Source organism: Hyperoodon ampullatus (genome assembly GCF_949752795.1).
Source record: "Hyperoodon ampullatus genome assembly, chromosome: 7".
NCBI lineage: Eukaryota > Metazoa > Chordata > Mammalia > Artiodactyla > Ziphiidae > Hyperoodon > Hyperoodon ampullatus.
Window position 1 is genome coordinate 89,498,166 of NC_136920.1, and position 16,017 is coordinate 89,514,182.

The 16,017-nt window shown below is 39.4% G+C and overlaps 1 protein-coding gene across 1 annotated transcript in view; it reads left to right on the forward strand.

Moving 5' to 3' along the window:
- The window catches only part of CDON (cell adhesion associated, oncogene regulated), a gene marked incomplete at its 3' end in the record, with an annotated part of 55,932 nt that extends 40,705 nt beyond the window's left edge, over nt 1–15,227 (forward strand). The window contains exons 18-19 of the mRNA XM_079707480.1: nt 14,185–14,459; nt 15,067–15,227. Coding sequence (XP_079563606.1) covers nt 14,185–14,459; nt 15,067–15,227 — 436 coding nt within the window. The remainder of the gene's footprint in view (nt 1–14,184; nt 14,460–15,066) is intronic.
- Between the last annotated feature and the right edge of the window lie 790 nt (nt 15,228–16,017).

The following is a 16,017-nucleotide window of genomic DNA, read 5'->3' on the forward strand; positions in this document are numbered from 1 at the left end:
CAAGATCCCCAAGATGGCAAAATTTGTAATAAGCTTCTAATACTGAGAGGCAGGTGATATATCATGTACTCCCCAAATATGCACAATTTTCGTCAATTTACACTTTTAGAATGTCGACATTATCGCTAAGACTAAATTTGCGTTTCCTAATGCCAACTGAAAAGAGTGTGTACACAAAAAGAGGTATAATTTCAGTTAAGACATATGAGGTCTATCCAGGGGATATTTTATTTTATTTTATTTTTTGCTGTACGCAGGCCTCTCACTGTTGTGGCCTCTCCCGTTGCGGAGCACAGGCTCCGGACGCACAGGCTCAGCGGCCATGGCTCACGGGCCCAGCCGCTCTGCGGCATGTGGGATCTTCCCGGACCGGGGCACAAACCCGTGTCCCCTGCATCGGCAGGCGGACTCTCAACCGCTGCGCCACCAGGGAAGCCCCTCCAGGGGATATTTTAGAGTTTTTCGCTCATCAGTCAAAGGAAACATTTACTGAGCACTAGCCACTGGAATAGGTTCTGAGGTGTTTCCAGGCAGAAGGAATCACAAATCATGGAAGGAGGAAGGATAATGCTTACATGAGGGTAAATAGTCTAGTTCAGTGGTTATGAAACTTCAGCACACACTAGAATTAACTTGGAGCCCTTGTAAAAACACAAATTATGAGGCTCTACTTCTAGAGTTTGTGATTCAGTAGGTCTCGGGTGGGGACTGAGAATTTGCCTTTCTGATGAGTTCTGGGGCTACTGATGCTGCTGGTCCTGGGACCATGCTTTGAGAAACACTGACATAATTTAGCTGGAGAAATACAAATAGGGGGTAGCAGGATATAAAACTGGAAAAGCAGTCTGAGTTTATATCATGGATGACCCTTACTGTCAGGGTTTAGTAGTTTATTTAATCAACACTTATTGAGTGCCCACCATGTCCTAGGTACTGGCCCAAGCCCTCCCTCCAGAGAGCCAACAGTTAATAATAGTGATTCACAGCCAGAGCTTGAAGTATAGTGAGTAGAGTTTGAAGAAGCACATTGGATCTTGTAGTTTTATGTTTAAGGAATAGAAAAAAATTCCCTATTGTTTCTGTAATATACAGTACAGGAGGGATGTGAGATTTTTACATTAATCAAAAAGGGGGATATGGGTTAAGTGTTGAGAAACACTGGGCTTAGTGGCACAATGATTCTTTTGAAGATTTTTAAGAAAGGGCGCCATCTATGCAAGATGTGTATAATAAGCTGGTTAATGGTAGTAGTCAGTACGCTGGTGGGATTGGAGGGAGGAGACCAGTGTGACTACTTGTGTAATGAAGGCCTTAGCTTCACGCAAGGAATGGGGGTGGAAAGGAAGAGAAAAGTGAGATTCTAGAGCTGGAATCTTTAGGACTTGGCTATTGACTGATTGGGATCTGGGAAAAAATGGGAGGTTCAAATGAATAGAAAGTTTCAAACACGAATGACCTGGTAGTTGCCATGGTGATAGTCATAGAAATAAGAAACTTAATAAAATGATATATGGAGGAAAAGTTGATGAATTTGGTTTGGGGCTTTTAGAGTTTCAACTGCCAGTTGGGTATCTAAGTCAAGGAGACACAGGAAAATGCTGGTCTTGGGTTCAGGGGGTAGACTGGGACAATGATCTCTATATTTCAGAGTCATTTGTATCAAAGTGATAGAATTTAAGAATAGGTGGGATGGAGACAATAACCTTGGCAGTTTGAGTATTTTTATATATTTAATTATTTAAGGTATTTGTTTGGTTTATTTAATTTTTTTTTAAGCTTTTTGATTTGGACCATTTTTAAAGTCTTTATTGAATTTGTTACAATATTGCTTCTGTTTTATGTTTTGCTTTTTTTGACCCCGAGGCATGTGGGATCTTAGCTCCCCGACCAGGGATTGAACCCACACCCCCAGCATTGGAAGGCAAAGTCTTAACCACTACACCACCAGGGAAGTCCCTATTTCTTAAGTATTTAAAGTGATTAGACATCTTTTTTATAATTCTCTCTTTTATTATTTTTTGCTTATTGCCTTGATATATCTTCAAAGAGATGAGGAAAGGGGTGTGAAAATCAGGAGAGCGAAAGGGAAAGAGGATTCATTCATTCATTTATTCATTCAATGGACATTTGTTGAAGGTCTACAGTGGGCCAAGCACCAAGATAGGTCCTGAGGCTACAGTTGTGAGCAAAACAGGCATTGTCCCTGCCTTCACTGAGCTTATAGTTTGATGGGGAGACATATCTTTTTAAAAAAATCACATAATAATCATAAAAATGAATATATAATTAAAACTGGATGCTTTAAAGACAAAGTAAAGAATGTAGTAGAAAGGAAAGACTTCCCTAAGCAAGTGACATTTTGCCCTGAAGAATTTGTAAAACTAGGTAAAAGAGGATGGGGATAGGTTTAAAGCTTTCCAGGCAAAGGCAAGGTACCATTTATGCAAAATCTTTAAAGCAGAATGCCGGAGTCCTCACAGAACTTAAAGAAGGCTAATGTGGCAGGAACCTAGTAAGCGAAAGGGTCAGAGGTAGAAGATGAGTGAAATCAGATGGTATGGAGCCGTGGCGAGTCAGTGAAAGATTTTAAGTAAAAGAACATTGTGATAGAGCACTCCGGAGGATAGAGTTTGGAGAATCCATTGGATGACGCAGGAAAGGATACAGGGGACCAGTTGGATGGCTGTGGCAGTAGTCCAGATGAGAAATAGTGCACTAAGATAGCTACAGTAGATACAGAGAGAAGTAGGTGGGTTGGAGAGATTTAGGAGGTGCAGTTTTTAAAAAAGACATGAGTAACTGTGGGAGGAGGCAGCAGAGGGGGAGGTGTCAAGGATGGTGTCCAGGTAATTGGATGCCGTCACTGAACGAGGAAACACTGCAGGAAAGAGCTTATACCTGTCTACCCCTCACACACCTGGGAGTCATCCCCTTAGGCCCCGGGGGTACCTCATCAAACTCACCTTGACCCAGGTGCCTGAGAACTGACGAAGGCCTTTCCACGTGGAATCTTGCCTGCACTGTGTCCTGCCACCCCAGTTTGTTTTTTTCTGCCTTCTTAGGTTTAAACTTGAATGTATTTCTTAGAGTGGGCTTTTAAGAAGCAAGTCATTGCCAACCTTAGGCCTCTTTTATCATCCTTCTGTTTTAGTCATAGAAAAGTTTGCTTTTCTTGTCTAAACTGGCATATTGACATGCAGATTTGACAACAGATAAGAGGGGCGCGTGCACTCCAGCAATCTGTGGAGTTTTATTTGCTTCTAGGGCTTTTGTGGCATTTGTAGAAGACTGCCTGCCTCACTGGGTTCAGTCCATGTGAGCTTTTCAGTTTTTAGAGTAGCATGTAATAGCTCCCTATGAACAGCTGGAAAGAAGCATATTTAATGAGGCTTTTTAGGGAGCCAGCCCCCTACACAAAAGACTCAACTGAGAGTCTTGTGCAATTTGGGCACTGCAAGAGTTAAACAGATTTTAATCAAATAAATCAATAGCTTTCTACCCACCTCCTCTCCTCAATTCAAAAAGCAGTAGTGCAGTTCTGGATATGTAATCAAATGGGGTTTGTCAGTTGCTTGGCTAGTTTAATGGGAAGGGATTGACATTAAATCTGGTCTGTTTACCATCAGTCTTGATAATTTGTAAGAGAGTAGAGAGGACACTGATGAAATTCACAGATGAACAAACCGAGAGGTCCCGTCAAGAGGGAACAAAAAATTAACTTTAAGGGTCCTAGAGAGATTGGAAATGGGCAGGAAGTAGCCAAGTAAAAATCAGCTTGGAAAAATGTATATAATCCATCTGGGAAAAAAAGTATTATCTATACCTGGCTGATGGTCAAGAGGAGAAATAAAGCTATTCGGAATAGTGCTTTAGAACACATAGATATAAATGACCTCCAAGTTTTTACATAATGATCACCTTAAAAGTCTGTGTATTGTTGAGTTTGGGGGTGCTCTTTCACCAACTTGAAACCTTCCACTGCTGTCAGATATACTCAGGTAAAAATAGTCTCTGGAGATGAATATAAAAACATTTCATTATAGTAGTAGTTCTTTCAGACCTAGAGTTTGGTCTACCCAGTTGGTTTGTTAAGTATGAAAACAACTGCTTATCCAGGACACCTAGACTCTTTCCTGCAGCAGGTTAATTTCTTATGACTAAACCCATCTGCTATCCCTGTCAACTCAGCTACTTCAGAACTAGCCATAAAACCAAAGGAAGGAAACACGACAAAGCCCAAGATTTGGATTCTCTTCCATCTATGGTAATCAGCCTGATTCCCTAAGAAAAATGTTGAAAGAACGATGTCTAATTTCTTTAATTGATCAGTACCTTCCTTTTGAGTTACATATCTCCTGCTTTTGATATGGAGACCCAATCCTGTTGTCAGGGAGTCACATGGTTAGACTAGTACTTTTGGTCTTTTATTTGTAGGATTGTGCGTGTGTGTGTGTGTCTGTGTGTGTGTGTGAACTTGCCATGTTCAGTAATGCAGTCAGTCATTTATAGTCACCCAACATGTTGTTGGGTGACAGTCACCAAGAAACTAATTCCCAAAAGGAAATTCTCACTGCAAGGCTTGGGTCACTGCAGCATCCAACAAAGAGTGTACGGTGAGAATGGAGAACCTTTATGGGCCCTGGAGGAATGTCATTAGGGTTCTGTTGCACAGTTACTGATGACTTCCCCCAAATAAGGGCTAGGTCAGCAAAATAACAGACACAGAGGCAAGAGGAAACAGCAGGGGTGAGCTGAATATTAAAACAAACCACCACCAAGATGAAACCGTTTCAGAAGATGTTCATGAAGCACATTCACAAAAATAAGTATCACACATCCAAGAGGTTCATGGGTAGTTAGTCCCTGCCCTCCAGGGATAATCAAAAGAGGAAACTTAAGGCAAAATGTATATAATTATCTAATCAGAGTTATTCTGCACGTAATCATGCTTAACAAATATTCAGCTGTGTAATCAGAAATGGGATACTTCTCTGCAAAATATTTTAGAGGTGCTATGTAGTTTTACTGGAATGTCCAAAATGTGTTTAGTCAAATACTAAAGCAATGTCTTCTTTCAAGAACAATCCTATGCTACTATTCCAATTTCTTATTTCCTTGTCTGTGCTATTCAGATTGTTGGTGAAAGAATATTTTATTTTTATGACACTATAATAGTCATTCTCCTATCTTACAGCTTGGTCAGACAGGCCTCTCCTGTTTACTAGAAGATATCTTAGTAATAAACTAACAGGTCCCAGACTACCTGAATTCTTGCAAAACAGCACAGATTTTTGTATGTGGCATGATGCACAGAGTTCTGTTTACTCAATGTTTTAAAATTAGGAAAAGTCGTTTCATTGAGCCAGAGACAACTCAGTGAAAACTTTCACCCCACTTTAAGCCAATAATAACTGCAGTTGAAAGATTGTTTGAGAAGCCTAAGATAGTAAAATTACAAGCTCTTTGTATCGTGTAAACTGTAAGATGTGCATTATAAGAGCATCTTAATGAATGTGATACATTTGCAGACACAGACATTTGCCCTTTTCTCTCTCTCACTTGTTATAGATTTGGGTCTCTTACATTTATGTATATACAGGTATTATTTTTGTGATTATCTGATTGCTTTAGAAACTTCAGGGACTTCCCTGGCAGTCCAGTGGTTAAGACTCTGTGCTTCCCTGTGACAAAGTGAAAGAGCGGCATGGACATATATACACTACCAAACGTAAGGTAGATAGCTAGTGGGAAGCAGCCGCATAGCACAGGGAGATCAGCTCGGTGCTTTGTGACTGCCTGGAGGGGTGGGATAGGGAGGGTGGGAGGGAGACGCAAAAGGGAAGGGATATGGGAACATATGTATATGTATAACTGATTAAATTTGTTATAAAGCAAAAAAAAAAAAGACTCTGTGCTTCCACTGCAGGGGGCATGGGTTCGATCCCTGGTCAGGGAATTAAGATCCCGCATGCCACGCAGCAAGGCAAAAATAAATAAATAAATAAAGCCACAGGTTTTTTTTAAAAAAGAAATTTTAATTAAAGTGTTATCAGTAAAAGAATTGTTTCACATGTTATATGCCTAATTATATTCAGAACAGGTATTATATTCCTTTTTTATCGACTGTGTCCTCTGTGCTTATATCTTAGCATGTAGCCCCCAAGTTGAAGCCATTTTTATGTAGACATCCAGAAATGAACTAAAAGTAAGGTGACTGAATTTTTTATATTTGGTTATCTACGTGGTTAATTACTGATGATTATGAGTTAGGGTTCGGCATACTAGAAAAATTTAAATCAGTTTGGTTTATCATGTTGAAATTTGGGTTATAATCACGTTAACAGTCTAACTCAAATGACGATGTTACTACCAGCACCACCCTGTTAATTGAGAGTCACAGTTCGGAATAAAAGTACTCACTGCTGTGATTTTCTATATTACTTACCTGAACAATAGCTGCTAAAGAATATGTAATAGGAAATTGCACTTTTCTCTTGCTAAATATCTGTAATTTCTTTTAAAACATATGTGTATTCTGCTTGTTAACTCCCAGCACATAAAACCAGGTGACAGTATCAGCTCTCTAATTACCATCCATTGTAGTTGGCCCTGGCTCTTCTGTCCTGACCATCCCTCGGTCCTGTCCCATCCATGTCGTTCACCTTCATTCTCACGAAAGTGCTTTACACTCAGACTGTTGGACTGCCCTTAGATTTCCTTTAAAAATCTCGTCCTGGGCTTCCCTGGTGGCGCAGTGGTTGAGAGTCCGCCTGCCGATGCAGGGGACACGGGTTCGTGCCCCGGTCTGGGAGGATCCCACATGCCGTGGAGCGGCTGGGCCTGTGAGCCATGGCCGCTGAGCCTGGCACGTCCAGAGCCTGTGCTCCACAACGGGAGAGGCCACAACAGTGAGAGGCCCGCGTACCGCAAAAAAAAAAAAACAAACAAAACAAAACTCGTCCTTTGCTTTAAATTAAAGAAATGAGAAGGACAGAAAAGAAACTAAAAGGAACAAAACAGCAGAAGAACTCAAGGCATCTTATCATCTGGTGAGTCTTCATTATTTTATGTCAGCATTATGAAATTAAATTCATATTAGATCTATATAAGCCAATTATTAACTTATAATATCTTGTGTTTAGGGAACTGCCCTGGTGTTTCAAATTCTGGCAAGTATATATTTTTCCTACACCTTTACTTTTTTAAATGAAAACTTCTCTTTCTGACCTGATCCTCTTTTGTCTTTCAGGTTTCTAGCACCTTTGTATTACTTCCAGATTCCTGCAGAGAAATGGAACATCAAGCCAGAAGCTCACTTAGTTTGTTTTACATCATGATTGGGGATTTCATTAAGTGCCTGACTGTGCTCCATTGTCTCGCGAAGAGCTTTCTCTGCCATCTAGGACAGGCATTGCCCGTCCTCCAGAAGACTGAATTTTAAGTCAGAGAACTTTGAAGCCAACAGGTAGAAGAAAAACTGAACAACAGAGCTAGTATGGAACAAAGACAGAGATAACTACTATTGTGGTACAAAAATCTTAAGGGGTAAGTGTATGGTTCACTCTCACTTTATTTTTTTTGCTGTGCCAAGCAGCATGTGGGATCTTAGTTCCCCGACCAGGGATCGAACCTGTGTCCCCTGCAGTGGAAGCATGAAGTCTTAACCACTGGACCGCCAGGGAAGTCCCATGGTTCATTCTCACTTTAATCTACGTGTATTATCTTAGTTTTAGGTATGGTCTGTTATAAGGTATCTTGACCAATTAGTTTAATTGTTGCTCCTTGATAATAAATTTACTTGCTTACAGAAAAGGTTATTAAAAAAGACTGATGTTCTACTGTTTATTATTTATTTACTCACCATTTTTGAGGTCATACGATATGCCATGTACTGTGTGCTTGGTGCTGGACATTATGACCTTAATTAGAGTCTAACATGCATTAGTACTTTTATTACTTCCTAGACAGTAAAATACTTTAGAACATTTTAACTCCAGTTCCTTCCCCAGTGTTTTGTTATTTTTGTCGTGTGGTTTAATTCTATAAATATTTAAAATCCTTTAAGACAATACAGTTACTGTTTTTTGCGGTCGATATTTAGTCACAATTCCCAACATTACCTTTGTTGCTATTCATCCCTCCTTTTTTTTTTAAACCAGTTTTTATTGGAGTATAGTTGATTTACAATGTTGTATTAGTTTCAGGTGTACAGCAAAGTGAGTCAGTTATACATGTACATATAACCACTCTTCTTTAGATTCTTTTCCCATATAGGTCATAACAGAGTATTGAGTAGAGTTCCCCGTGCTATACAGTAGGTTCTTACTAGTTATCTATTTTATATAGAGTAGTGTATATATTTCAGTCCCAATCTCCCAATTTATCCCTACCCCCCTTCCCCCCTTGGTAACCATAAGTTTGTCTTCTACATCCGTGACTCTATTTCTGTTTTGTAAATAAGTTCATTTGTACCATTTTTTTAGATTCCATATATAAGCAATGTCATATGATACTTGTCTTTCTCTGTCTGACTTACTTCACTCAATATGATGATCTCTAGGTCCATCTATGTCACTACAAATGGCATTATTTCATTCTTTTTTTATGGCTGAGTAATATTCCATTGTATATATGTACCACATCTTCTGTATCCATTCATCTGTCGATGGACATTTAGGTTGCTTCCATGTCCTGACAGTTGTACGTAGTGCTGCAATAAACACTGAGGTGCATGTGTCTTTTGTTTTTGTTTGTTTTTTTGTGGTATGCGGGCCTCTCACTGTTGTGGCCTCTCCCGTTGAGGAGCACAGGCTCTGGACGTGCAGTCTCAGCGGCCATGGCTCACGGGCCCAGCCGCTCTGTGGCATGTGGGATCTTCCCAGACTGGGGCACGAACCCGTGTCCCCTGCATCGGCAGGCGGACTCTCAACCACTGCACCACCAGGGAAGCCCCCATGTGTCTTTTTGAATTATGGTTTTCTCCAGGTATATGCCCAGAAGTGGGATTGCTGGATCATATGGTAGCTCTATTTTTAGTTTTTTAAGGAACCTCCATAGTGTTCTCCACAGTGGCTGCACCAATTTACATTCCCACCAACAGTATAGGAGGGTTCCCTTTTCTCCACACCCTCTCCCTCATTTACTGTTTGTAGATTTTTCTGTATTTCTTCCTGTTGTCTGCTGGTACTCATTTTCCCTCAACTTGAAGAATTCCCTATAGTATTTCTTGTAGTACAGGTCTGAGGGTTACATATTCTCCCAGATTTTTTGTCTGGAAATGTCTTCAATTCATCTTCCTTTTCAAAGGGTATTTATTACTGTTCATTAAATTCTAGGTTGGCAGTTACCTTCTTTTTGTGCTTTAACAATGTCATTCCATTATTTTGTTGCTTCTATTGTTTCTATTGAAGAATCATCTATTCAGCTGTTGTTCCCTTTCAAGGTGATAATGTCTTTTTCTTCTGGCTGCTTTTATGATTTTCACTTTGTATTTTTACTTCCAGCAGTTTAATTATTCACATTTGAAAGTATAATTTTCTTTGTATTTATTCTGCTTGGGGTTCATAGAACTTCTTAAATCTGTGGCTTGAACTTTCATCAGTTTTAGGAAATTCTTAGCCTTTATCTCTCCACATATAGCTTTTATCCCATTCAAAAGTGAATTTTTTGATTATGTCCAAAAAAATGTACATACCTTAATTTAAAAATACTTTATTGCTTAAAAAAATGCTAACCATCATGTGAGCCTTCAGTGAGTCATAATCGTTTCACTGGTGGAGGGTCTTGCCTCGATGTTGATGGCTGTTGACTGATCAGGGTGATGGTTGCTGAAGGCTGGAATGACTGTGGCAATTTCTTAAAATAAGACAACAGTGTTTGTGGCACCTCAAAACAACTACAGTCAGAGGTCACTGATCACAGATCACCATAACAAATATAATAATAATGAAAAAGTCTGAAATATTTCGAGAGTTACCAAAATGTATCACAGAGACAGAAGTGAGCAAATGCTGTTGGAAAAATGGCGCTGATCAACTTGCTTGATGCAGGGCTGCCACAAACCTTCAGTTTGTATAAAACGCGTTATCTGCGAAGTGTAATAAAGTGAAGCATAATAAAATGAGATGTGCCTGCATATATTTTTGAGCTTTTTTCTATGCCTCGTATGCCTCTTAAGCTTCTTTCTATATTTTCCATCCTTTTGTGTCTGTGCTTCAGTCTGAAGACCGTGCAGAGACACGCTTCATGTTCAGTAAACCTCTAGTCATCTGTGTTCAATTTAGTCTTAACTCCATGAATTGAGTTCTTCGTTTAGGTATTCTACTTTTTAGTTTAGAAATTCCAAATAATAATTATTATTAGATTCTAAGTCTCTGTTAAAATTCTCCATCTTGTCACCTGTTTTCTTGAATATGTTCATCCAGTTCTTTTAAAATCTTTGTCTCCTAACTCAATATCTTCATCACTTAGTTTTCTCTTGTTTCTGTCTCCAGAAATGCCACGTAATTTTTTATTGAATTCTGGACATTGCATATAAAAACTCATAGAGGCTCTGGAAGATGTTTTCTTGCCCCAGAAAGGATTTACTTTTGCTTTTGGCAGGCAGTTAGGCAAGGGGCAGATCATTTTAACCCAATTAGTGATTGAGCTGATTTAATGCTGAGTTTCAGTCTTTTTAAAAGCCTTGTCTATTCCTGCTTCACTGTTATTTTTACAATGTAACCCTTCAAGGGTCCTAATGAAAAGCCTGGGGGGTTTACTGGGCCTTTTCTCTTTGGTAGGCTCTGAACTCCAGTTTCTGTGTTCCCAGCCTCAGGAAACTGCCACACGTTCTGCTCAGCTCCTTAGCCACTTCCTGCTTGACGTCTTAGTGTTTCATCCTGCACTGAACTGGGCAGATGCCTCATGAGGAAAAGTGGGGCTGAAACTCACATTTACCTTCTTTCTGGAATCTCAGCCACTTAAGTGCTGGAGTAGCTCTCTGATGATTTTGACAGATTTAAACTAAAATTTCTCCATCTTTTTTAGTTGCCAAGTTGCTCTTGGCAGGAGAGTTGTTCTGATATAAACTAATCAGCCATAGCCAGAAGCCAGGAACTTAATTTTTAAGAATGATTTCCAGTGAATCACGGTAGCCATATAGATTCCCCTGACCAGAGATATTTCTGGTTTTTTGAAATCAGAATCCTTCTTACTCTCTAAAGCCACAGTTGCCATCTACTGTAATTTCCTCAATTATAAGACACTTGAGTCTGAAATAGCCTGGAAGAATACACACTGGTCTCTAGCTGGAATGTGGGAAGTACCCTGTTCTCATCAGCTATACATCTAAGATAACCCATCTCAAAGTTGAGTGCTCCCAGTGTCTTTTATACCTTCTTATATTACACTTACTACATTATATTGTAGCCATTTGTTTACTTTTTCTCCTCTGCTAGACTGAGAGCTGGAACCTGTTGTATTTATCTTTATACTTTCAGTGTCTACCACAGTGTCTGACATTTAGAAAGTATCAGCAAATGGTTTTAGAATAAAGGGTTCTTCTAAGTAACGTTATTTATAGATATATAATATCTATTAAATTCCCATTAGTAGTAGTTTGAATGCAAAAAGATTTTTCCAGGAGTTCCCTGGCACTCCAGTGGTTAGGACTCAGCGCTTTCACTGCTGTGGCCCCGGCTTCAACCCCTGGTCGGGGAACTAAGATCCTGTAAGCCATGCAGCATGGCCAAAAAAACAAGAAGATTTTTCCCCTGGACTTGCCCCACATTTTGGGTGAGTACCCTGTTTAGAATCTGTGGATTCTCATGAATTGAATACATTCAGGGGGATTTTCAGGTTCCCTGGGTATTGAGACAGTGGAAGAGACTAATGAAGAAAGAGACTGATAACATGGACATTTTTAAATGGATGTCAAGAGATTCGTGTTCACCCTCATCGGCGCCCCAGAAAAAAATTTTAAGTTCAGAGTTGAATAAAATGTACAGCAGACCAATAAGGAATGCCACACTCTCCTGGAGTCATGATCTGTCCAGCGCAGTGCTTTGATTCTGACTCCAACAAACTCTCTTCCACACCAGTGCTCCCTCCACTTTTGACTGCCTTAACACTTGCATGGGAACACAGATTTTCTTTCAATCAGGTATATATCTTTCCTGTATTATTAAAAGGTAAAATTACAGTCATATTAGATAATGCTGTAGTCAGATTATTCTGTGCAGATGAATACCTGACAGACATACTTTGCTTTCATGCCAGGTGACTGGTATCTGAATTCTCCTAAGTGTAGAGTGAATATATTTCTCTATTTGAAATTAAAGTTGGACTTACTTATTTAAATTAAGGATTTGGTTTCCTGACAGATGTCTTATTCTCTTTCAGGTTCCGAGTCTTCATGCTTAGGATTTGGTATTTCTAATAACTTGAACCAACAGAAATGCTCGTAACAGTTGCATGGACTTCCTTTTACTGATTTTCTTACGCTCCAGAAACATACCATCCCATGTTCAAAGGATGGAAGTCCAAAGAATTCTTATCTTTATTCCCTATCATGCCTAGCTCCATCATACTCCTGGTCAGTCCTGTGTGTTTCCTACCTAACAAACCCAGATCAAAGCCAAATGAAATGTCTTCTCCAGACTTTTCTCACTCCTAATTTTATAAATAAAAAATATTTTTATTTTATATATAAATACTTATTAGATTCCAGTTTCTGTTAATGACAGACTAGCTTGATCATCCACAGGTAATAATGATGAAATTGGACAATTTGAAAGTATTGTAGAGTAACCAGAAACAGGCAGAAACTGAATAAATCTAACCTTGAAAGACAATGGGTGACATTATGGGGTTTTGCCTGAGGGCATTCTCCAATCTTGGGTCAAGAACACAAACTGAAGGTGTTGAAGGATGGAGTTTGAGGCCAAGAGATCAACCAGAAAATCAGAGGGGAAAATCCAGTTTAAAAAATTACTATACATGTAAAGAAATAGGAAAATGTGATACTTACTCAAGGGAAAAAAATAGTCAATAGAAACAGACTCTGAGATGATCCAGATATCACGAGTAGACAATGACTTTAAAGCAGCTGTTACAAATATGCTCAAGGACTTGAAGATACACACACAATGAATTCACATGGGGAATTTCATCTGAGAAATAGAAACAATTAAAAAGATGAAATGGAGGGACTTCCCTGGTGGCACAGTGGTTGAGAGTCCGCCTGCCGATGCAGGGGACACAGGTTTGTGCCCCAGTCTGGGAAGATCCCACATGCCATGGAGCAGCTAGGCCCATGAGCCATGGCCGCTGAGCCTGCGCGTCCGGAGACTGTGCTCCACAAAGGAAGAGGCCACAACAGTGAGAGGCCTGCGTACCGCAAAAAAAAAAAAAAATAGATCAAATGGAAATTCCAAAGCTGAAAAGTATAAATAACTGGAATGGAAAGTTTACTGATTGGGCTTAAAATCAGATTGGAGAAAACAGAAGCAAGAGTCAATGAACTGGAAGATCAATAGAAATTATCCAGTCTGAAGAACAGGAAGGAAAAAAATTAGAGAAAACACATATCTTGGATGAAGGCAAGAAATTAAAGTAGGGCAGAATTGAAGTGAATGCTCACTACTATTAAATTCTAGCAATTAATTCTGCAAAGAAAAAAATTGAAAAATAAGACCTGGATTTTGGGTGTCTAGTTCTTGTGGTGTTTTTTCCAAGAGTGAGAGGGAACATATCTGATTTCAAAACAGTGTGTTTTTATTGGCTTTCATAAGGTCATTTCTCTCACGTGGCCATAAGTTTCTTAGTTTTCTGTCCTCTTCCTCTTTTTTTCTTTCATTCCTTCCAGTGCGGATGACCTTTTCCATCTGTGTGCTATATTCTGGAGCTATTTAATTATGGAGACAACTTCTGACAGTGGACTAAGGCAAAGGAAACATGGGATAGCTCATCATATACAGTTCAATTCTTAATTGGTTTGCTTTTTGATGCATTCTCCTGTTGTATTTCACTTTAACTCTAATTTTTGATATTTCAAATCATAGTGAATCATTTTGTTATTTCTAAGCATCAATCTTTCTTAAGAATCTGTGAATACAGAATACCAAATGATATTTCAAAATGAGTGGCTTTTAATTATTGATCCCTCTAGATACAATTCTATTTCTTTTGGTTTACCCTTTGTAGGTGTTTCACCAAAACCAACAGTGCTTTCAGCAGCAGCCCCCTTCCTGTGGTCCCAGTGGTAGCACCTTATCCTCAGGATGGTTTGGAAATGAAGCCCCTCATTCACATGAAGATGCCTGTATGTCTGGCTTCCACAGTCCCCGACTGTGGTCAGTCACCTGAGAAGGGCATCAGAGATGACAAGGCACGAAGACCTGCTCAGCATATTTGCTGTCAAGACAATAGAAATGAGACCAACTCTGGTTGTGTGGAAGTTGCAGCAGAGTTCAACAGAGGTACAGCAAGACATTATAAATCTTAAGTTTCTAGATAGTCTTCAGTTAACTAAGTACTGTATCAGGAAAGGTGATCCTTTCAGAATGTTCTCTCTGTGATCAACTCACATATTTCTTAGATATTGGGTGGGGGGTGGGTATTGGATACTTAAAAAAAATGTTGGCTCAATAAAGAGTTCTTTGAAATTTTGTTACGCACACTATTCATCTCAGGTTGTTCATCCTGAGAACATTTTGGAAAATAAATCCAAATAGGCTTTGATTCAGTTTGTACCTGAAAGTAGACTTGCTAGAAGGATGCATTTTGTGATCCTGAGCTTTTTCATTTGAATTGATTCTGGAGTTGTAGCCTTTCTTTAAGATGGTAATTTTGGGGCTTTTAAGGGGTTTCCTTTAACCCTGAGATGAATTGTATAACTGTTCATGAGAGCTCAACTTTATTTTAAACCTTTTAAACCTACTGTCTCCCTCAAATTCAAACTAAATGTAACTGGGCTCTAATTTTGCTCATGATTCTTTCTTTATTGCTCAAGGTAATGTTTGTAGACTGCTTTGATAAAAATCAGCCTTTATCATTTCATAATGCTTCCAAACCTTTGTTTTTCAGGAGACAGCTGTGTGCCTTCAGAAACAGAGAACAAAATTTTAAGTTGGAATCTTATTTTGCCACCTGTTTCAAAGGACTGCACTGAAAAGACACCATGGTCTCCTCCTAGCATTCCTGTAGACAGCCCTTCAGGGGTCCTTCAGCAATCCCAGGAGACCTGAGGATGTGTCAGTGCCTCGTCATGTTTCCACTTCAAGCCAGTAACTGCACAAAACAGGCCTGGGGATGGACTGTGTGAAGGACATTAATTCAATTCAGAGAGAAATCGTTATTTATTTTTTGTAGTAGTAATGTCATATGAATGTATCTTAAAATGTGTGCCCTTTTATATTATTTATGCCTTAAAAGTTTCCCTCCCTATTTCTTCCTCCCCCTCAGTAGTAAACAACCTGGTTTGGCATAGTTTTCAATCATATGAGAGCAGTGGGATCATTCCACGTTTTCCAAGAGCCTCAGCGACAGTAAGAGCCCCTCCTACAAGGATCCCACCTATTGGCTGGCTCAGCTAAGAGAGAATTGCACAGGCCATTGGAACTTTTCAGATGGAAAGCTGTCTTTCACTATCATGTTATCAGACTTTCTGAGAACATTTGTAGTGAACCCCAGTTGTAGCCTGAGGTTTGTAATAGCAGATGTCTTGTGAATTTGATGAGTGCCTTCCACAGAAGTGATAGTTGAACTATAGACTGTCTGCACATGGGCACAAGTTATGTCCAGCTTTCTAGGCACTAATCACAAAGAGTGTCATGGACACGGTGGTGGTTAAGTCTGGTTGGGTTATTGCAGAAGGCAGAAAGGGAGCCAAGGCCAGTGAGAAAAAGAATGCCTACTAAAATTTAAAATTGCTTTTGTTTATAACATGGTCACCATGGGGCTCTTTTTGACTGTTTCTAAGAGTAGGAGCAAAATAAGACTTTCAAGTAGTGACTGGAAGAGAAAGATCTGCATTTT